This window comes from Oncorhynchus kisutch, linkage group LG14, assembly GCF_002021735.2.
Source record: "Oncorhynchus kisutch isolate 150728-3 linkage group LG14, Okis_V2, whole genome shotgun sequence".
NCBI classification, from domain to species: Eukaryota; Metazoa; Chordata; class Actinopteri; order Salmoniformes; family Salmonidae; genus Oncorhynchus; species Oncorhynchus kisutch.
In genome coordinates, this window is record NC_034187.2 from 55,963,130 (window position 1) to 55,986,516 (window position 23,387).

General features: G+C 43.2%; 1 protein-coding gene across 1 annotated transcript; it reads left to right on the forward strand.

Moving 5' to 3' along the window:
• Window positions 1–586: 586 nt before the first annotated feature.
• LOC109903604 (antigen peptide transporter 2-like) lies at window positions 587–5,495 on the forward strand. The gene is made up of 11 exons (XM_020500416.2): window positions 587–1,307; window positions 1,402–1,516; window positions 1,713–1,843; window positions 2,097–2,302; window positions 2,714–2,911; window positions 3,038–3,166; window positions 3,425–3,613; window positions 3,738–3,911; window positions 4,155–4,314; window positions 4,404–4,540; window positions 4,709–5,495. Exons 1-11 carry the CDS (start codon window positions 779–781, stop codon window positions 4,913–4,915), a joined length of 2,175 nt encoding a protein of 724 aa, XP_020356005.1. The 5' UTR covers window positions 587–778; the 3' UTR covers window positions 4,916–5,495.
• The last annotated feature ends 17,892 nt before the right edge of the window (window positions 5,496–23,387 follow it).

Here is a 23,387-nt window from a genome sequence, read left to right on the forward strand (position 1 = left end):
AACCCCAGGGTAAGCATACAGGAAACACTGCCCTGGCCTCATAGACAACTTTTTAACTACTTACTACTTTTTTTGCTAACCCTAACCATTTTAGCTAAACCTTCCCCTAACCCTTTAACCTAACTTAACCCCTAGCCCAGCTAACATTAGCCAGCTAGCTAACGTTAGCCACCTAGCTAGAATTAGTAACATATTGTAATGAAACAGTCAGGGAGCAGGTCTCGAACCCTCGACCTTCGGCGCACTGTCGAATGTGCCGCAAAAGCATTCTCGTGCGGCAGTGTCGATTTCCGCGCTTATAAACCCAGGGTCGTTACACTATCATACGTTAAGTAATTTCGTAACACATAGTACGAAATGGGTGATGGAAATCCACAAATGAATATATACCATTTGAGTGTTGTGGATTTATGTACAGAATAATATGAAATGCTAAGAGACCAGATTGAATAAATGAATGGTGGAAAAACGATGCTAGGTTTTATGGGTATTATGACACCTCCACTGTGGGGATCTATTAACCACTATGCTAAGTGTGCAAGCATTATTGTCTGGTATTTATTATGGCGCAGAATAAACGCTAAATGGAAAGGTGCTTGATATTTTGGAGAATAATGTCGCCTGAGTTTAAGGCATATGTGAAATTGAAACTAAAACGCAGACTGAAAACAGCTGAAACAATCCATTCCGTGGAAAGATCTCCGCGAATTCGCGGGTTTGACATCGCTCACCTTTTAATTAATAGGTTATAGATTAAAAACAATTATAGACGACAAAAATGATGCTTAGAACGTGCGTGTTCGCTATGGCTGTAGGTCTATGCATTGACATAACCACATTTTGCGCCACGGGTTTTGGCGCATCTATTTCCAAAACTGGACCAATAAGTTTTGACCTTTTTGGAAATCTGTTGCGTCTATGGGTTGTAGCGGGGATTCGATTAGTTATACTATTTGGTGTATCGCTACTCACACTAGGATCGATTAAACCCGTATTGAAGCGCTGGTTAACAGTGCACTGTTTCCTTGCCCCGGTCTACGAGACCGGGCAACTGATGCTGCATGGCAGTTCACCGGAGAGCACGCATGGATCGTTGGGGGGTCCAAGTTTGTGGCTATTGTGTACCGCGGCAGCAGCTGCAGCAGCCCTGTTTTGGGAGAAAACCTTCCCTGACAGCAACGAAGAAAGTAACGGGAAAGAGAAGACACAGAAGGCACGAGTGCTGTTCATGAGAGTCCTCTACTTCTACAGACCTGACACCCTCCTTTTGGTTGGAGCGTTTATATTCCTGTCACTGGCTGTCCTCTGTAAGTATTTTATTGTTTTAACAAAAAATACTGAGTATTATATGATGATGATGGCGAGTATGATGAGGATGATGATGGCGGTGTGCGTTTTCAGGTGAAATGTTCATCCCATTCTATACAGGAAAGGTGATTGACATCTTGGCTTCCCAGTACAAGTGGAATGACTTTCTCACAGCTATCATCCTCATGGGGCTCTACTCTTTGGGAAGGTGAGCAGATACACCAGAGAGCTTCCTATCTGTTTTTCACCACTACGGCCTTCATCCGTTTCGCACATTACATATTGTAGTTTGTGTAATGTATGTATGTAACGGTTATTGAATACACTGATTTCACCGCTGCAAGTGAACATCAGCATCAGGTTGATTATTTCAACACTGCTACAGTTTATGGTGTCTGTTTCAGCTCATTCAGTGCAGGCTGTCGTGGAGGCCTCTTCATGTGTGCCATCAACAGCTTCACCTCTCGAATTAAAGTAGAGCTGTTTGGGGCCCTGGTGAAGCAGGATATCAGCTTCTTTGAGACCATCAAGACAGGTAGAGGCACGTTTATTGATTACCCCAAACAAGAACTAATGATCAGTATGCGATCTGTTGTCTTGCTGGAATGTGTGGCATCCTTGTTTGTTCATGAAATGACTGTAACTGGAATGCACTTCCTATTGAACTTCCTCTGTCTTCCGACGTGTGGCTGAATATCTGTTGAACACCCCCATCAGTTGGTTCTTCTATGCTCCTTGGTTATTCGACGAAGTTGCAGCAATTTACTTTCACCTCTGAACTCTCGTAGGTGACATCACGTCCAGGCTGTCCACAGACACCACTAAGATGGCCCGGGCGGTGGCCCTGAATGTCAACGTCCTACTGAGGACCCTCATTAAGATTGTGGGTATGCTGTCGCTCATGATGAGCCTGTCCTGGAAGCTCACTCTGCTCATGCTGATGGAGACGCCCATCACCGGCCTGCTGCAAGGCGTCTATGACAACTATTACCTGGTATAGTACAATCTATCTAGAACCTAAAAGGGTTCTTTGGCTGTCCCCATAGGAGAACCCTTTGAAGAACCCTTTTTGGTTCCAGGTAGAACCTGTTCAACATAGGGTTCTACATGGAACCCAATAGGGTTCTACCTGGAACCAAAAAGGGTTATCCTATGGGGACAGCTGTGGAACCCTTTTGGAACCCTTTTTTCTAAGAGTGTACTGTTTGTGTCCAGATCAGAAGGTCCTGAACTAATCTATTGGTCCCTGCGAACCCTGAAATAAATCCCTGAAATGATCTAATGCAGAAGGCCCTGACATGTTTGGTGTGAAAATACAGTACATGAGATGGTGACTGCTAAATGTACTGGGTAACCTTATAAAATAAAGTCTAGTAAATGTTATTGTGTATTGACTGTTCCTCAGAGGCTCACTAAGGAGGTGCAGGACTCCATGGCCAGGGCGAACGAGGCAGCGGGGGAAACAGTAGCAGGAATCCGGACCGTGCGAAGCTTTAACACAGAGCGGAGTGAGGCTGGTCATTATGACCACAGGTTGATGGACACCCACAATCTCAAGACCAGGCGGGACACCGTCAGGGCAGTGTACGTGCTCCTGAGAAGAGTGAGTATGCAGGGATCACTCCCTGTCCCCTTAGGCTCAGAAGAGTTGAATGCTTCTGATGTGATCTTTATGTGATCTTCAGTGTATGTACTTATGTGTGTGTGTGCGTGTGTGTGTGTGTTAAAGCTAACAGCGCTGGTAATGCAGGTGGCCATGCTGTACTATGGCAGACTGTTTATCCAGCGAGGTCAGATGAGCACTGGGAACCTGGTCTCTTTCATCCTCTACCAGTCTAACCTGGGAACCAACATCAGGGTAGGCAACTACCAGTGTGACTGTTTGAGCAAGGCGAGGCACAGGATCACTAATCAAATATGTTAACTAAGCAATAGTAATATTGTCATTACATAGTACATAGTAATGGAAAAGTTTGATTGAAGAGGCAAGTAATACTAATGTTAGGGAATGAAAAAATAAACATGTTTAATGTCTGAGATACTGTTTAAAATTTTGTCTAACTATTGTTTATTGATTTACGATTATACATCTGTATAATACATCTGCCCTCTCCAGACTTTGATTTACATCTTTGGCGACATGCTGAACTCGGTGGGGGCGGCTGGTAAGGTGTTTGAGTATCTGGACAGAGAGCCCCAGGTCAGCGCCAAGGGGACCCTCCAACCAGAGACCTTAACTGGACACGTCCACTTCCACAACCTCTCCTTCTCCTACCCCACCCGCCAGGAGCGCAAAGTACTGCAGGTAAAGCTCACCTGGGAGAAGGGTGGCAAAATTCTGGAAACATGAACCTGCCATCACCACATTTTTTGACTTCACATGTACCCATTGCTAAGGTAGTGTGTCATTGGCTCTCTGCTTGTCTTAGGGCTTCTCTCTGGAGCTGAGGCCGGGTCAGCTGACTGCTTTGGTGGGGCCGTCAGGAGGGGGGAAGAGCACCTGTGTTAGTCTGCTGGAGAGGTTCTATCAGCCTCAGCAGGGAGAGATCCTATTGGATGGACAACCACTGCACAGCTACCAGCACCACTACCTACACAGGAAGGTAGTATAGAAAGCTACCAGCACCACCACCAGCACACCTGCACAGCAGTCATAAGACTATACCTACACAGATATTGACACATTTACATCTCTAGAGAAAGCATAGCAGTCAAGATAACCAACTTTTCCATGCCTGTATGGCTACCAACATCATATACATTTTCTCTTGAGAAGAAACATAGCATTGGTTTTGATTGGCTGATTGGTGATTGGTTTTGCCCTATGATTGGTTTTGCCCTACCAGGTAGCCATGGTGGGCCAGGAACCTGTTCTGTTCTCTGGGTCCATCAAGGACAACATTGCCTACGGCCTGGCAGACTGCTCTTTGGAGAGGGTGCAGGAAGCTGCTCGCAGAGCCAACGCCCACAGCTTCATCAGCCAACTGGAGAAGGGTTATGACACAGGTACACTGGCAAATAGGAATATTATATATATTACTTGTGGATGACCACAAGGAGAGACTTGATAAATGTACTGTTTGTCCATCTATTAGATGTAGGAGAGCGGGGTGGTCAGATGTCCGGTGGTGAGAAGCAGCGTATTGCCATCGCCAGAGCTCTGATCAGAGAGCCACAGGTCCTCATCCTGGACGAGGTCACCAGCGCACTGGACACTGAGAGCGAACACATGGTACGGCATCCCTCCACACATAAACTAGAATGCTTTAGCCTTCCATCATTCATACGGTCAATACGGTTAGTGCTAGCGGTTTCACGTTCGTAGCTATAGCTAGCATTGACATTCTCAATAGGGTTAGCGCTAGCTAGCGGTTTCACTCAGATGTTCCCTCTGTCTCAGGTCCAGGAGGCCCTGGCTAGCTGCCCCTCCCAGACCCTGCTGGTGATTGCTCACAGGCTGAAGACAATCGAGAGGGCAGATCAGATCATTCTGATTGACCAAGGAACCGTCCTGGAGCAGGGCACTCACCAGGAGTTGATGGACAGGAAGGGGGGCTACTACAAACTAAGAGAGAGACTCTTCACAGAAGACGACACGTCACATTGACCAAAGAAATCCTCCTGTTTGAACTGTAAATATTGATGTCATTTTCTCACTTTCACTCTGACCAATACTCACAACCTCCCAATATACTGTAAATTACATGTACATCAAAAATGTATTTAAATATTGAATATAGTTAGGTATATATTTTTACTTCATAGGAGATGGACACTTCTGTTGGTGACATTTTATTATGTTGTATGACTCTAGGAGTGGTTTTTATTTTATTTGATTGTATTCTTACTATTCTTCTATTTCTTAATGTTCGATGAAGAAATAGAAGGGCAATGAGTGACCCACATTATAAAACCATTTATGATGTTCTGGAGCAAAGGTCTCTTATGTTGTCTAACCAAGGGAATAAATGATCTATTAAACATTTTAACCTCTCGCTAAACCACCTCTAATTTAATCTGACGCTTGTTTTACATTTCCTGTACACTTCCACACCTATTGTTGTGAATGCTTTTGTCGTATAGTATAGTCATTTTGTAGTATGTATCACTGACAGACTTATCTACAGCCATTTTGTGGCAAAGTGTAGCCTAAGCATTGGCTTAGAGATAAAAATGTTTTCCCGGTATTTTTTATTGTGCATGAGTTTTTATGTACCTTTTGGTCCACATGAGTGTATACATGAGAACATTTTGTTGTGTTGCGGGATGAATGTTATTTTACCACACAGAGCACAATGTCCCTGGAGGCCAGTCCCTTGTTCATTACCGATGTTTATGGTAGTTTGCCTGGCTGCACCACACCAAGATGTCAGCAATCCACCATAGGAGAACAATAACACATATACACAGACCTCAGGTCAGATAATGGCAAACATTTGATCACCAGATATGCAACTAGTACACATCACCATGAAATGGCAGCAGTCAATTGTCATACGAATCTTCACGTTTTGTGCACCTTCAGCACTAAATGTTTTACATTGAAGTTCTTTAGCAGACAATCTTATCCAGATAGACTTACAGTAGTGAGTGCATACATTTTTTTTGTACTGGTCCCCCATGGGAATCAAACCCACAACCCTAGCTTTGCAAGCACCATGTCTTACCAACTGAGCCCCACAGGACCCCCGGTGCAGACATTCATCATCGAGTGGTGCAGACGTTCATCATCGAGTCATCCGAATCGTCACATTAATCAAAGTATTGATAAGAATACGTTTTTTTGTGTGTGTTTTTATGTGTGTTTAGGGGCTGCTGCAATTTGAGCACAGGACATTTGTGAGACAACAGTCATGTGGCAACATTCATCAACTCAATTATTTTCTCACTAGAAGACGTTTGCATTGTCAGTGAGACATATACAGTATCCTCTCCTCTCCCGGTCCCTTTAGGTTTGTGACTTATCAACAACAATTCACCTACCCACCCTACAGATACCAACAAGGAGGGAGAGCACAAAGGGGAAATACCATCGGCCATCTCATCTCAAGACCTGGCATCACAAAATGGCCGACAATCACTTGAGCTGTATCTGACATGGGTGAAGCGAAAATTGTGTAACCACTCCTGCTGCAATTTGAGCACAGGACATTTGTGAGACAACAGTCATGTGGCAACATTCATCAACTCAATTATTTTCTCACTAGAAGACGTTTGCATTGTCAGTGAGACATATACAGTATCCTCTCCTCTCCCGGTCCCTTTAGGTTTGTGACTTATCAACAACAATTCACCTACCCACCCTACAGATACCAACAAGGAGGGAGAGCACAAAGGGGAAATACCAGCGGCCATCTCATCTCAAGACCTGGCATCACAAAATGGCCGACAATCACTTGAGCTGTATCTGACATGGGTGAAGCGAAAATTGTGTAACCACTCCGTGCCGAATCAGTTGACTTAAGTGGATAAGAGTCTGCTAAATAACTTACATTTAAAAATGTAGTGCTGCAGGTGCACAAAAAGATTGGTATGACAATCGACTTTTGCCATTTCATGGGGATGTGTACTAGTCACAGATCTGGTGATAAAATGGTTGCAATTGCAACCACACCACATTGGAAAGTCCCTTCTGCCTTTGCTTCCACTTTCAATTTAGTACAATTCACCAAGCAAAACCAAGCCAAGCCGTGGATCTTGTGACTGTTATTGAGGGTTTGATACGCTAAGCTGCTGTTTTATTGAACCTTTACTTAACTAGGCAAGTCAGTTAAGAACAAATTCTTATTTACAATGACAGCCTGGGAACAGTGGGTTAACTGCCTTGTTCAGGGGCAGAACGACAGATTTAATGTAGTGTAATAAGTACTCTACATGACCAAAAGTATGTGGACACCCGATCGTCAAACATCTCATTCCAAAATCATGGACATGAATATGGAGTTGGTCCCCCTTTATCTGCTATAACAGACTCCACTCTTCTGGGAAGGCTTTCCACTAGATGTTGGAACATTGCTGCAAGGACTTGCTTCCTTTCAGCCACAAGAGCATTAGTGAGGTCGGGAACTGATGTTGGGCGATTAGGCTTAGTTCGCATTCGGCGTTCCAATTCATCCCAAAGGTGTTCGAGGGCGTTGAGGTCAGGGATCTGTGCAGGCCAGTTAACTTCTTCCATACCGATCTCAACAAACCATTTCTGTATGGACCTTGCTTTGAGCATGGGGGCATTGTCATGCTGAAACAGGAAAGGGCCTTCCCCAAATTGTTGCCACAAAGTTGGAAGCACAGAATCGTCTAGAATGTCATTGTATGCTGTAGTGTTAAGATTTCCCTTCACTGAAACTAAGGGGCCTAGCCCAAACCATGAAAAACAGCCACAGACCATTATTCCTCCTCCACCCAACTTTACAGTTGGTACTATGCATTGGGGCAGGAGGCGTTCTCCTGGCATCCGCCAAACCCAGATTCATCCATTGGACTGCCAGATGGTGAAACGTGATTCATCACTTCAGAGAACACGTTTTTTACTGCTCCAGAGTCCAATGGCGACTAGCTTAACACCACTCCAGCCGATGCTCGACATTGCTCATGGTGATCTTAGGCTTGTGTGCAGCTGCTCGGCCAAGGAAACCCATTTCATGAAGCTCCCTACGAACAGTTGTTGTCCTGACATTGCTTCCAGAGGCAGTTTGGAACTCAGTTTGGAGTGTTGCAACCGAGGACAGACACATTTTTACGTGCTATGCACTTGAACACTCGGCGGTCCCGTTCTGTGAGCTTGTGTGGCCTACCACTTTGTGGCTGAGCCATTGCTGCTCCTAATCCACTAATATGAAGGGGTGCCCACATACTTTGTATATATAGTGTTGTTGCAAAGTTGCTAATTAAATAAAATGCTAAAGTTAACCATGATGAGATTCAAACATGCAACCTTTGCATTGCTAGATGTTTGCATGATACCAATCTCCTTTCTTTTTTTCCCTTAAGTAACCTACTGTCCATGCCAAGCTTCATATATCATACTATATTGAACAAAAATATAAATTCAACATGTTTTCATGGTCCCATGTTTCATGAGCTGAATTAAAATATCCCAGAAATTGTCCATGTGCACAAAAAGGTTATTTCTCAAAAATGTTGAGCACAAATTTGTTTGCATCCATTTTAGTGAGCATTTCTCTTTTGCCAAGATAATCCACCCCCCTGACAGGTGTGGCATATCAAGAAGTTGATTAAATAGTATGATCATTAAAAATGATCATTTGTGCTGTGGACAATAAAAGGGCACTCTAAAACTTGCAGTTTTGTCACACAACACAATGCCAGATGTCTCAAGTTTCAGGAATGTCCACCAGAGCTGTTGCCAGAGAACTGAATGTTCATTTCGATACCATAAGCCGCCTCCAACGTCTTTTAAAAGAATTAGGCAGTACATCCAACCGGCATCACAACCGCAGACCACGTGTATGAATGCTGATGTCAACGTTGTGAACCGAGTACCCCATGGTGGCGGTGGGGTTATGGTATGGGCAGGCATAAGCTACAGACAATGAACACAATTGCATTTGATCTACAGCAACTTGAATGCACAGAGATACCGTGACGAGATCCTGAGGCCCATTGTCGTGCCATTCATCTGCCGTCATCACATCATGCTGCAAGGAACTGTACACAATTCCTGGAAACTGAAAATGTCACAGATCTTCCATGGCCTACATACTCATCAGACATATCACCCGTTGAGCTTGTTTGGGATGCTCTGGATCTACAGTGTATTCTATTTCATGCCAATATCTAGCAACTTCACATAGTCATTGAAGAGGAGTGGAACAACCTTCCACAGGCCACAATCAACAGCCTGATCAACTCTACGCGAAGGAGATGTGTCACGCTGCATGAGGAAAATGGTGGTCACACCAAATACTGACTGGACTGGCTTTCTGATCCAACCCCTAACTTTTCTTTTAAGGTATCTGTGACCAACAGATGCATATCTGTAAATCCATAGATTAGGGCCGAATGAATTTATTTAAATTGACAGATTTTCTTATATGAACTGTAATAGATGATGGCGCCAGAGGGGATGGCTGCCGCTTTATTGGCTCTTAACCAACCGAGCAATTTTGTTTGTTTTTTCGCATTGTTTGTAACTTATTTTGTAATGTTGCTGCTACCGTCTCTTATGACCGAAAACAGCTTCTGGACATCAGAACAGTGATTACTCACCTCGAATTGGACCAATAATTTTTCTTTAACGAGTTGGACGGGAAGGATATAGTCCAAACACCCATACAGGCCCTCATCCCCAGCTTTCGCTGGAGAAAGAAACTGATATTTTGCGGAAAGAGATCAGGGTGCATTGTGTGGATCAGGCGACGAGTTGCTAATCTGCCTTTGCCTTCCGTACTGCTAGCTAACGTTCAAGAGGGTGATGCGTACGGCCCAGTACATCGCCGGGGCCAAGCTTCCTGCCATCCAGGACCTCTATACCAGGCGTTGTCAAATCAAATCAAATCAAATCAAATCAAATCAAATTTTATTTGTCACATACACATGGTTAGCAGATGTTAATGCGAGTGTAGCGAAATGCTTGTGCTTCTAGTTCCGACAATGCAGTAATAACCAACAAGTAATCTAGCGAACAATTCCAAAGCTACTACCTCATAGAAACAAGTGTAAGGGGATAAAGAATATGTACATAAAGATATATGAATGAGTGATGGTACAGAGCGGCATAGGCAAGATACAGTAGATGGTATTGAGTACAGTATATACATATGAGATGAGTATGTAAACAAAGTGGCATAGTTAAAGTGGCTAGTGATACATGTATTACATAAAGATGCAGTAGATGATATAGAGTACAGTATATACGTATACATATGAGATGAATAATGTAGGGTATGTAAACATTATATTAGGTAGCATTGTTTAAAGTGGCTAGTGATATATTTTACATCATTTCCCATCAATTCCCATTATTAAAGTGGCTGGAGTTGAGTCAGTGTGTTGGCAGCAGCCACTCAATGTTAGTGGTGGCTGTTTAACAGTCTGATGGCCTTGAGATAGAAGCTGTTTTTCAGTCTCTCGGGCCCAGCTTTGATGCACCTGTACTGACCTCACTTCTGGATGATAGCGGGGTGAACAGGCAGTGGCTCGGGTGGTTGTTGTCCTTGATGATCTTTATGGCCTTCCTGTAACATCGGGTGGTGTAGGTGTCCTGGAGGGCAGGTAGTTTGCCCCCGGTGATGCGTTGTGCAGACCTCACTACCCTCTGGAGAGCCTTACGGTTGTGGGCGGAGCAGTTGCCGTACCAGGCGGTGATACAGCCCGACAGGATGCTCTTGATTGTGCATCTGTAGAAGTTTGTGAGTGCTTTTGGTGACAAGACAAATTTCTTCAGCCTCCTGAGGTTGAAGAGGCGCCCTGTAGGCCTTCTTCACGATGCTGTCTGTGTGGGTGGACCAATTCAGTTTGTCTGTGATGTGTACGCCGAGGAACTTAAAACTTACTACCCTCTCCACTACTGTTCCATCGATGTGGATAGGGGGGTGTTCCCTCTGCTGTTTCCTGAAGTCCACAATCATCTCCTTAGTTTTGTTGACATTGAGTGTGAGGTTATTTTCCTGACACCACACTCCGAGGGCCCTCACCTCCTCCCTGTAGGCCGTCTCGTCGTTGTTGGTAATCAAGCCTACCACTGTTGTGTCGTCCGCAAACATGATGATTGAATTGGAGGCGTGCGTGGCCACGCAGTCGTGGGTGAACAGGGAGTACAGGAAAGGGCTCAGAATGCACCCTTGTGGGGCCCCAGTGTTGAGGATCAGCGGGGTGGAGATGTTGTTGCCTACCCTCACCACCTGGGGGCGGCCCGTCAGGAAGTCCAGTACCCAGTTGCACAGGGCGGGGTCGAGACCCAGGGTCTCGAGCTTGATGACGAGCTTGGAGGGCACTATGGTGTTAAATGCAGAGCTGTAGTCGATGAACAGCATTCTCACATACAGTGCCTTGCGAAAGTATTCAGCCCCCTTGAACTTTGCGACCTTTTGCCACATTTCAGGCTTCAAACATAAAGATATAAAACTGTATTTTTTTGTGAAGAATCAACAACAAGTGGGACACAATCATGAAGTGGAACGACATTTATTAGATATTTCAAACTTTTTTAACAAATCAAAAACTGAAAAATTGGACGTGCAAAATTATTCAGCCCCTTTACTTTCAGTGCAGCAAACTCTCTCCAGAAGTTCAGTGAGGATCTCTGAATGATCCAATGTTGACCTAAATGACTAATAATGATAAATACAATCCACCTGTGTGTAATCAAGTCTCCGTATAAATGCACCTGCACTGTGATAGTCTCAGAGGTCCGTTAAAAGCACAGAGAGCATCATGAAGAACAAGGAACACACCAGGCAGGTCCGAGATACTGTTGTGAAGAAGTTTAAAGCCGGATTTGGATACAAAAAGATTTCCCAAGCTTTAAACATCCCAAGGAGCACTGTGCAAGCGATAATATTGAAATGGAAGGAGTATCAGACCACTGCAAATCTACCAAGACCTGGCCGTCCCTCTAAACTTTCAGCTCATACAAGGAGAAGACTGATCAGAGATGCAGCCAAGAGGCCCATGATCACTCTGGATGAACTGCAGAGATCTACAGCTGAGGTGGGAGACTCTGTCCATAGGACAACAATCAGTCGTATATTGCACAAATCTGGCCTTTATGGAAGAGTGGCAAGAAGAAAGCCATTTCTTAAAGATATCCATAAAAAGTGTCGTTTAAAGTTTGCCACAAGCCACCTGGGAGACACACCAAACATGTGGAAGAAGGTGCTCTGGTCAGATGAAACCAAAATTGAACTTTTTGTCAACAATGCAAAACGTTATGTTTGGCGTAAAAGCAACACATCTCATCACCCTGAACACAACATCCCCACTGTCAAACATGGTGGTGGCAGCATCATGGTTTGGGCCTGCTTTTCTTCAGCAGGGACAGGGAAGATGGTTCAAATTGATGGGAAGATGGATGGAGCCAGATACAGGACCATTCTGGAAGAAAACCTGATGGAGTCTGCAAAAGACCTGAGACTGGGACGGAGATTTGTCTTCCAACAAGACAATTATCCAAAACATAAAGCAAATTCTACAATGGAATGGTTCAAAAATAAACATATCCAGGTGTTAGAATGGCCAAGTCAAAGTCCAGACCTGAATCCAATCGAGAATCTGTGGAAAGAACTGAAAACTGCTGTTCACAAATGCTCTCCATCCAACCTCACTGAGCTCGAGCTGATTTGCAAGGAGAAATGGGAATAAATGTCAGTCTCTCGATGTGCAAAACTGATAGAGACATACCCCAAGCGACTTACAGCTGTACTCACAGCAAAAGGTGGCGCTACAAAGTATTAACTTAAGGGGGCTGAATAATTTTGCACGCCCAATTTTTCCATTTTTGATTTGTTAAAAAACTTTTAAATATCCAATAAATGTCGTTCCACTTCATGATTGTGTCCCACTTGTTGTTGATTCTTCACAAAAAATACAGTTTTATATCTTTATGTTTGAAGCCTGAAATGTGGCAAAAGGTCGCAAAGTTCAAGGGGGCCGAATACTTTCGCAAGGCACTGTAGGTATTCCTCTTGTCCAGATGGGTTAGGGCAGTGTGCAGTGTGGTTGAGATTGCATCGTCTGTGGACCTATTTGGGCGGTAAGCAAATTGGAGTGGGTCTAGGGTGTCAGGTAGGGTGGAGGTGATATGGTCCTTGACTAGTCTCTCAAAGCACTTCATGATGACGGAAGTGAGTGCTACGGTAGTCGTCAGAGGAAGGCCCTAAAAATGGTTAAAGACTCCAACCACCCAAGTCATAGACTGTTCTCTCTACTACTGCACGGCAAGCGGTACCGGTGCACCAAGTCTAGGTCCAAGAGGCTTCTAAACAGCTTCTACCCCCAAGCCATAAGACTCCTGAACATCTGATGAAATGATTACCCAGACTATTTGCATTGACATTTATATATGTTGCATTTATATTTTTGTATAATTTGAATGTCCCGGATTTACATTTACTATGTTACGTCTAGTCAATGTAATGTAACGTAACGTAAAGTAACATTTAATACTAAATGGAGTGGCGCAGATTTTTGTCAAATATAATACGTTTTGGTCTGAGACCAGGTTGGGACACAATAGGCTGCATTAGATTACATGTCCAAAATTATAGGTCCAAAATTTTCCCCACATTCGATAAAGATGAGCAAAACAGACTGCATAAAATAAATAATATAAATAGCTACAGTTGAACTCGGAAGTTTACATAAACTTAGGTTGGAGTCATTAAAATTTGTTTTTCAACCACTCCACAAATGTCCTGTTAACAAACTATAGTTTTGAAAATTCGGTTAGGACATCTACTTTGTGCATGACGCAAGTATTTTTTCCAACAATCTTTTACAGACAGATTATTTAACTTATAATTTCCTGTATCACAATTCCAGTGGGTCAGAAATGTACATAAACTATGTTGACTGTGCCTTCAAAAAGCTTAGAAATTTTCAGAAAATTATGTCATGGCTTTAGAAACTTCTGATAGGCTAATGACATAATTTGAGTCAATTGGAGGTGTACCTGTGGATGTATTTCAAGGCCTACCTTCAAACTCAGTGCCTCTTTGCTTGACATAATGGGAAAATCAAAAGAAATTAACCAAGACCTCAGAAAAAAAATTGTAGACCTCCACAAGTCTGGTTCTTCCTTGGGAGCAATTTCCAAATGGCTGAAGGTACCCCGTTCATCTGTACAAACAATAGTACGCAAGTATAAACACCATGGGACCACGCAGCCATCATACCGCTCAGGAAGGAGACGCGTTCTGTCTCCTAGAGATGAACGTACTTTGGTGCGAAAAGTGCAAATCAATCCCAGAACAACAGCAAAGGACCTTCTGAAGATGCTGGTGGAAACAGGTGCAGAAGTATCTATATCCACAGTAAAACTAATCCTATATCGACATAACCTGAAAGGCCGTTCAGCAAGGAAGAAGAAGCCACTGCTCCAAAAACCGCCATAAAAAAGCCAGACTACGGTTTGCAACTGCACATGGGGGACAAAGATCGTACTTTTTGGAGAAATGTCCTCTGGTCTGATGAAACAAAACTGAAGAACTGTTTGGCCATAATGACCATCGTTATGTTTGGAGGAAAAATGGGGGAGGCCATCCCAACCGTGAAGCATGGGGGTGGCAGCATCATGTTGTGGGGGTGCTTTGCTGCAGGAGGGACTAGTGCACTTCACAAAATAGATGGCATCATGAGGTGGGAAAATTATGTGGATATATTGAAACAACATCTCAAAACATCAGTTGAAAGTTAAAGCTTGGTCGCAAATGGGTCTTCCAAATGGACAATGACCCCAAGCATGCTTCCAAAGATGTGGCAAAATTGCTTTAGGACAACAAAGTCAAGATATTGGAGTGGCCATCAGAAAGTCCTGACCTCAATCCCATAGAAAATTTGTGGGCAGAACTGAAAAAGCTTGTGCGAGCAAGGAGGCCTACAAACCTGACTCAGCTACACTAGCTCTGTCAGGAGGAATGGGCCAAAATTCACCCAACTTATTGTTGGAAGCTTGTGGAAGGCTACCCGAAACGTTTGACCCAAGTTAAACAATTTAAAGGCAATGCTACCAAATACTAATTGAGTGTATGTAAACTTCTGAACCGCTGGGAATGCGATGAAAGAAATAAAAGCTGAAATAAATCATTCTCTGTACTATTATTCTGACATTTCACATTCTTAAAAATAAAGTGGTGATCCTGACTGACCTAAGGGAATTTTTACTAGGATTAAATGTCAGGAATTGGCAGGTGCTAGGAGAAGTGGCTAGGGTGAGAAATGGAACCGAGCCTGTGTCCCATACCAACACACTGACTGCCTACGCCACTCCCTTGGACCTCCGTGTAGTCTTGCTTTGTATGACTTTGTTTTGGCGTTCTCATTTGCCTAGTTGACACACACTACCTTTTCATCAAGGTCTATGTATGTTTTCATCAAGGTCTATGTATATTTGCCTAGTTCACACATTTGACCTTTTCATCAAGTTTACATTTATTTTTGTTAAGGTGTATGTAAAACTTCCAACTTTATATTGTATGCTCTATTTTTTTATTTATTATATTATTTTATACTAATACAATTGCTCAGATAAATATATTTTGTTAAGATTAATGCTTTTTTGTGTATATATATTAGTTGTAATTATTGGCAACCCTGTTATCAATACATACAATATCTCACCTTGCAAGGGTAACAGCACTGAGCCTTTTTCAAAAATGTTTTATGAGATTATAGAACACACTGGGAGGGATCTTAGATCATACCTCCATGCAGAAGCTTTCCAGATCCTTGATCACCTTCGTCTGTGCTTATGGACTGTCCTCTTCAATTCAACCCACAGGTTTTCAATGGGGTTCAAGTCCGGAGACTAAGATGGCCATTGCAAAACTATGATTTGGTTGTCAATTAACCATTTCATTGAGAAAAAAAGGTCCAGGCTAGCTGCCCCTCCCAGACCCTGCTGGTGATTGCTCACAGGCTGAAGACCATCGAGAGGGCAGATCAGATCATTCTGATTGACCAGGGAACCTTCCTGGAGCAGGGCACTCACCAGGAGTTGATGGACAGGAAGGGGGGCTACTACAAACTAAGAGAGAGACTCTTCACAGAAGACGACACGTCACATTGACCAAAGAAATCCTACTGTTTGAACTGTAAATATTGATGTAATTCTCTCACTCTCACTCTGACCAATACTCACAACCTCCCAATATACGGTAAATGACATGTACATCATGACATTGACATGTATAAAGCCACATTGATGTTAATATTGAATATAGTTAGAGATCATTTTCAAATTAGAAATGGAAACTTCTTTTGGTGCCATTTTGTTTTGGTATATGAGTTGTTTTGATTGTATTGCATTGCTCTATTCTTTTCTACCCTTTCTTTTGTATAAAAAAAGGAAATGTTTGATTAAAAGAGAAGGGCAGTGAGTGGCCCAGGCTATCTATTGTTCTTAGGTGACCCCAGTTGACTGTAAAACCATTTATGGAGCAATGGTCTATTAAGTTGCCTATCGAAGAGAAGAAGTTAGTTGAGTATCAGTAAGATAGCCTTAGCATTGACCTACACTAGAGATCAACTTTGTTGCCTGTGTTTTTGTTGTGCGTGAGATTTGGTCTGTGTATAGTGTGGCTTTTAGGTGTCAACATGAGTGTGTAGATGAGCACATTTGATTGTAGGACGCAATGAATGTTTCTTATTTCTACCACACAGAGTACAACATCTTGGAAAGTCCCTGAAGGCCCATCCCCTTGCTCTTTGCCAATGTTTTCGGCAGCTTGCCTGTCTGCACCACGGCCAAAGCCACAACATGTCAGTACTCCACTTCCCACTACCGGAGGGTAATAACACATAGACCTTAGGCGATACTGGCAGACATTTTTTGACCAGATCTGCGACTAGTACACATCACCGTGAAGTGGCGGCAGTCGAGTCTCTATACCAATATTGAGCGTTTCCTTTTAAGAATCCTTAACACTGATGTGCATGTGTCTTGCAGGTGTTTTGAAGTATTGACTTGGTCAGTGTCTTGTGAGAGTCTCTGCTCACCTTTACTTTTCGTGCATCTGCAGCACTGGTGCAGGGAGACATTCATCATCAAGTCGTCCATATCATCAACTTAATCAATCAAAGTATTGAGAAGAAGTGCCCGAGTATGTTTATTTTTGGGCTGCTGCGGTTTGAGCCACAGGACATTCAGGAGTTAACTGTAAAGTGTCAACATTCATCAACTCAAGTATTTTCTCACATTGCCAGTTAGAGACAGACACTATCCTCTCCTCTCCTGTCCCTTTAGGTTGGTGACTTATCGACAACAATCCACCTACCCACTGCCCACGGATACCAACAAGGAGGGAGAGAGAGCACAAGCGGCCATCTCATCACAACACCTTCTGGTATCACAAAATGGCTGACAAAAACTTGATCTGTATCTGACATGGGGGAAGGTGGCAGTTGTGTAACCACTCCATGCCGAATCAGTTGGCTTGCAATCACACCACGTTGGCAAGTTCCTTCTGCCTTTGCTTTCACTTTCCCTTCAGTGCACTTCACCAAACCAAAACCAAGCCCTGGGTCATGTGACTGCTATTGAGGCTTTGACACACCATATCGCTGTTCAACAAGGACACCTTCTCTGGTTGTAATAAACAGTAGGCTGCGTTAGATTACATTACACGGACTTGCTCTGGTGTAGATATTTGATAACAGTCTTAACAAATGAAGCACAACATAGCCTCATCATCAGAAAGCGTAACCTTAGGTAAACCCATGTTGAATGGTGAGTCACAAATGCGACCTGACAAAGAAGATGATATCAAACGTTCTGATGGTGGTAAACAAACAGCAGAGGTCAACAGTAAGGTGAAACTAGAGAAACCAGTTTGTGGGCACAGAGGTTGAGGCACACACCAAACCAAACTAGGCAGATGATCTCTTCCTGTCTGGCCAGAGTTCATGTTTATTTTTTATTTGATTTATTTCACCTTTATTTAACCAGGTAGGCTAGTTGAGAACAAGTTCTCATTTGCAACTGCGACCTGGCCAAGATAAAGCATAGCAATTCGACACATACAACAACACAGAGTTACATGTGGAATAAACAAAACAGAGTCAATAATACAGTAGAACAAAATAAAACAAAAAGTCTGTATACAGTGAGTGCAAATGAGGTAAGTTAAGGAAATAAATAGGCCATGTTGGTGAAGTAATTACAATATAGCAATTAAACACTGGAATGGTAGATCGGCAGAAGATGAATGTGCAGGTAGTGATACTGGGGTGCAAAGGAGCAAAATAAATAAATAAATACCAGTATGGGGATGAGGTAGGTAGATAGATGGGCTGTTTACAGATAGGCTATGTACAGGTGCAGTGATCTGTAAACTGCTCTGACAGCTGGTGCTTAAAGCTAGTGAGGGAGATGTGAGTCTCCAGCTTCAGAGATTTTTGCAATTCATTCCAGTCATGGGCAGCAGAGAACTGGAAGGAAAGATGACCAAAGGAGGAATTGGCTTTGGGGGTGACCAGTGAGATATACCTGCTGGAGCACGTGCTACGAGTGGGTGCTGCTATGGTGACCAGTGAGCTGAGATAAGGCAGGGCTTTACCTAGCAGAGACTTGTAGATAACCTGTAGCCAGTGGGTTTGGCGACGAGTATGAAGCGAGGGCCAACCAACGAGAGCGTACAGGTTGCAATGGTGGGTAGTGTATGGGGCTTTGGTGACAAAACGGATGGCACTGTGATAGACTGCATCCAGTTTGTTGAGCAGAGTGTTGGAGGCTATTTTATAGATGACATCACCGAGGATCGGTAGGATGGTCAGTTTTACAAGGGTATGTTTGGCAGCATGAGTGAAGGATGCTTTGTTGCGATATAGGAAGCCAATTCTAGATTTAATTTTGGATTGGAGATGCTTAATGTGAGTCTGGAAGGAGAGTTTACAGTCTAACCAGACACCCAGGTATTTGTAGTTGTCCACGTATTCTAAGTCAGAGCCGTCCAGAGTAGTGATGCTGGACAGGCGAGCAGGTGCGGGCAGTGATCGATTGAAAAGCATGCATTTAGTTTTACTTGCGTTTAAGAGCAGTTGGAGGCCACAGAAGGAGAGTTGTATGGCAATGTAAGAATGACACTTACGGTTGCCCTGTGTTAAAGCTGCTTTAAACTGGATTGTCTAGACTGGACCATTACTGAATTTGTTGTACATGCAGCAGCCACATTTGCCAAATCCACTTCAGTAACCAAGATGACTGAAAATGGTTTCCGACGTATTATATCACCACGATATCATATGATGGACCCAGCGGTATCCAGCTACAGTATTTTGATTGTCCTGATTTCTGACTAAGACACAGTGGTATCATGCATGATTGGGGATTTGATAGCAGCCTTTTCCACCTCCTGAGAGGACGGAACTTAGCATCACATGCTTGAGGGGTGTGTCAGGTAAACTCCCGATGTGTTGTTGTGAACCCCCTAGATTTCCCTGAGGACAGCATGTGTTTATTGACCCTAATTGATTCATCATCTTACAAGATAACATGCAGTTTCCTGTCTCATTACAAGAAAGAAATGTGAATGTGGTCTGCTGGAAAGTCCCTATGAGTGTGTTGAATGAAGGATTACAGTAGTTAGGGAGTTGCGCCCCACAGAGGTATCTCAGCACACTGCCCCACCACGTGATGATCTGGAATTAGGTCACAAATGTGGACAAGAAGGGGAGGGGACTGGCACAATAACAAAATTGAGGACAATCTTAAGGGATAGTCAACTGCTGTTTTGGCTAATAAATGATGGTGTCTGCTACATGCAAGAATTGTTCTGCTTCAGAGGATTTCTTAGTTGACGGTTTCCTTACTTCCTGGCTCACCCGAGTTTCCACACTAACCCTGATTCAGATGACCATCATACCCATGCTAGATTACGGAGACATCATTTATAGATCGGCAAGTAAGGGTGCTCTCGAGCGGCTAGATGTTCTTTACCCTTCGGCCATCAGATTTTCCACCAATGCTCCTTATAGGACACATCACTGCACTCTATACTCCTCTGTAAACTGGTCATCTCTGTGTACCTGTCACAAGACCCACTGGTTGATGCTTATTTATAAAACCCTCTTAGGCCTCACTCCCCCCTATCTGAGATATTTCATCCTCCACATACAGCACCCATTCTGCCAGTCACATTCTGTTAAAGGTCCCAAAAGCACACACATCCCCCGGGGTCGCTCCTCTTTTCAGTTTGTTGCAGCTAGCGACTGGAACAAACTGCAACAAACACTCCAACTGGATAGTTTTATCTCAATCTCTTCACTCAATCATGGACACTCTTACTGACAGTTGTGGCTGCTTTGCATGATGTATTGTTGTCTCTACCTTCTTGCCCTTTGCCTGTGCCCAATAATGTTTGTACCGTGTTTTGTGCTGCTACCATGTTGTGTTGCTACCATGCTGTGTTGTCATGTGTGGCTGCCTTGCTATGTTGTTGTCTTAGGTCTCTCTTTATGTAGTGTTTTGGTGTCTCTCTTGTCGTGATGTGTGTTTTGTCCTATATTTACATTTTATTTATTTTTAATTTTTAATCCCAGCCCCCGTCCCCGCAAGAGGCCTTTTGCCTTTTGGTAGGCCGTCATTCTAAATAAGAATTTGTTCTTAACAGTTAAATAAAGGTTAAATAAAAAATATATAACAACCCCAAACAACTGCCAAGAGTTATGAGACACAAACAGATGGTCTTTGCTGACATCTAGTGGATAAAATTGGATGTAGGCATACAACCACATTATTGGCAACATTCAGCTACTTTTTTGTGACACTAATTCTGAAACAATCATAGAGAATATGATTTGTCATAGGAAACACATTTTACTTTTTGAAATTGTTATAATGTGGCTACACTTAAACATATGGAAATGTCAAGGGCTTTGTAGCCTGTGAGGAACTTACAGGAAGCCACAGGTGGTAAGAGGAATATGGTGTAATTGCAGACCGCATACCAATGGGAAATTACAGTCACCATTAGTAACATTTATTGAATGACCATACAAAGTTGAAAACATTACAACAGTCTAACTCTAACACAACTAAACAAAACATTTGACAGTGTGTGTGTGTGTTAATAATAATACATTTTATTTTAAGTGCTTTTCAAGACACACAAAGTCACATCACACCCAAAGTCTCAGGCAACTTTATTGCTCCAGTCAAATCACATCAAACTGTATTACAACAATATCAGTCTTTCAGTTCACACAGACGCTTCAGTTTCATAGTGCTTGGATCCATACCCTCTCCTCACTGAGAGAGGGAGGGAGGGAGACACACACACACTCCCCAAGCCAGGGGTGGCTCCTGGAGAGCTATAGGGTGAGCAAGCTTTGTAAGTTACATATCAACACTAACACACCTGCTACAGCTTATCAAAGACTTGATAAGAGGTTGATATGTTGAATCTGATCTGTTAGTGCTGGGCTGGAACAAAAGCCTGCCCAATGCCATTCTAAGACAGATCACTCAGTATCAGGAGAATGCATACCAACTCTAACATAATTATACAACAACATATTATACGCTATACAGTACATATGGCCTCACAGGGTCAGAGGTGAAGAACTGGTTTGGAATGCTGCTAAGATTGGAGGAGAGGAGGAGTAGACTTTCACCTAGGGGTTGGTATCTTAGAGCTGATGTGTAACTGATGGACTGTGGTTTGGTCTAGGTGTGCGAGTGTGTGTGTGTGTGTGTGTGTGTGTGTGTGTGTGTGTGTGTGTGTGTGTGTGTGTGTGTGTGTGTGTGTGTGTGTGTGTGTGTGTGTCTACCTGACAGACTTTAATTTGACCCAGAGGTTGGACCTGCGGACCTCCGTTCACAGGTTTGTTGGTTAAGATGAGGTTGCAGAGCTTGTCCAATGTTGGCTCAGGGTCAGAGTTCGCAAACTGGGCTGCATCCTCAATCACCTGATCTCTTCATCTAGTGTATCTCCTAATGGGAGGGAGGAAGGATGGAAGGAATGACATGTATTTATTTTTATGAATTAGAGTACTTGGACCAGTACTGTGTGTGTGTGTGTGTGTGTGTGTGTGTGTGTGTGTGTGTGTGTGTGTGTGTGTGTGTGTGTGTGTGTGTGTGTGTGTGTGTGTGCGTGCGTGCATGTTTCGGTGAAGGTGTGTGTACCTTGATCTCCTCCACAGAAGCCATGTTGTTGGACAGCGTACTTTAAGTATCAAAAGTAAAAGCATAAATATTTTCAAATTCCTTATATTAAGCAAACAAGACGGCACCATTCTCTGGAGTCGAGTCATGCATCCTCCGAAACATGACCCGCCAAACCAGGCTTCTTAACACCCGCCTGCTTAACCCGGAAGCCAGCCGCACCAATGTGTTAGAGCGCGATGAGCCAAGTAAAACCCCTCCGGCCAAACCCTCCCCTAACTCGGACAACTCTAGGCCAATTGTCCGCCGTCCTATGGGACTCCCGATCACGTCCAGTTGTGATACACCCCGGGAACGAAACAGGATTTGTAGTGACGCCTCTGCGCTGCAGTGCATTAGACCGCTGCGCCACTCGGGAGCCACTCTTGGATTTTTTTGTTATTTACGAAAAGCCAGGGTCACACTCCAACACTCAGACATAATTTACAAAGGAAGCATGTGTGTTTAGTGAGTCTGCCAGATCAGAGACAGTAGGGATGACTAGGGATTTTCTCTTGGTAAGTGCATGAATTTGACCATTTTCCTGTCCTGCTAAGCATTCAAAATGTAACGAGTATTTTTGGGTGTCAGGGAAAATGCATGGAGTACAAAGTACATTCTTTTCTTCAGGAATGTAGTGAAGTCAAAGTAAAAGTTGTACAGATTGCCCCAGGCTGGGGCAACTGGGTCTCAGAGCATTTAATTTGATTTTGTACGTAAATGTAAGACACTCCATTTAGTACGATATGTTAGGTTTTGTATGGTAGGTATTACTGGATGTCCATCCCCCACTTCATATGTAATTTACAAATTACAATTCCTATCATATTTTCAGAATTTGAAAAATGTACAATATGTTGTGAATTTGCAACATGTACAATATGTTACGAATTTGCTAAATGTATGATATGTTATGAATTATAGCTAGGTGGCTAGCTCGCTAACGGGTGGCTAGCTCGCTAACGTTACCTAGGCTAGGGGTTAGGGATAAGGTTATAGGTTAAGTTTAGGAGTTAGGTTTAAAGGGTTACGGTTAGAGTTAGGGGAAGGGTTAGCTAACATGCTAAGTACAGTGCATTCAGAAAGTATTCAGACCCCTTGACTTTTTATACATTTTGTTACGTTACAGCCGTATTCTAAAATTGATTAATTTGTTTTTTCCCCCAATCAATCTACACACCATACGATGATGACAAAGCAAAAACAGATTTTTAGAAATGTTTGCAAATGTATTTAAAACAAAAATGGAAATATCACATTTACA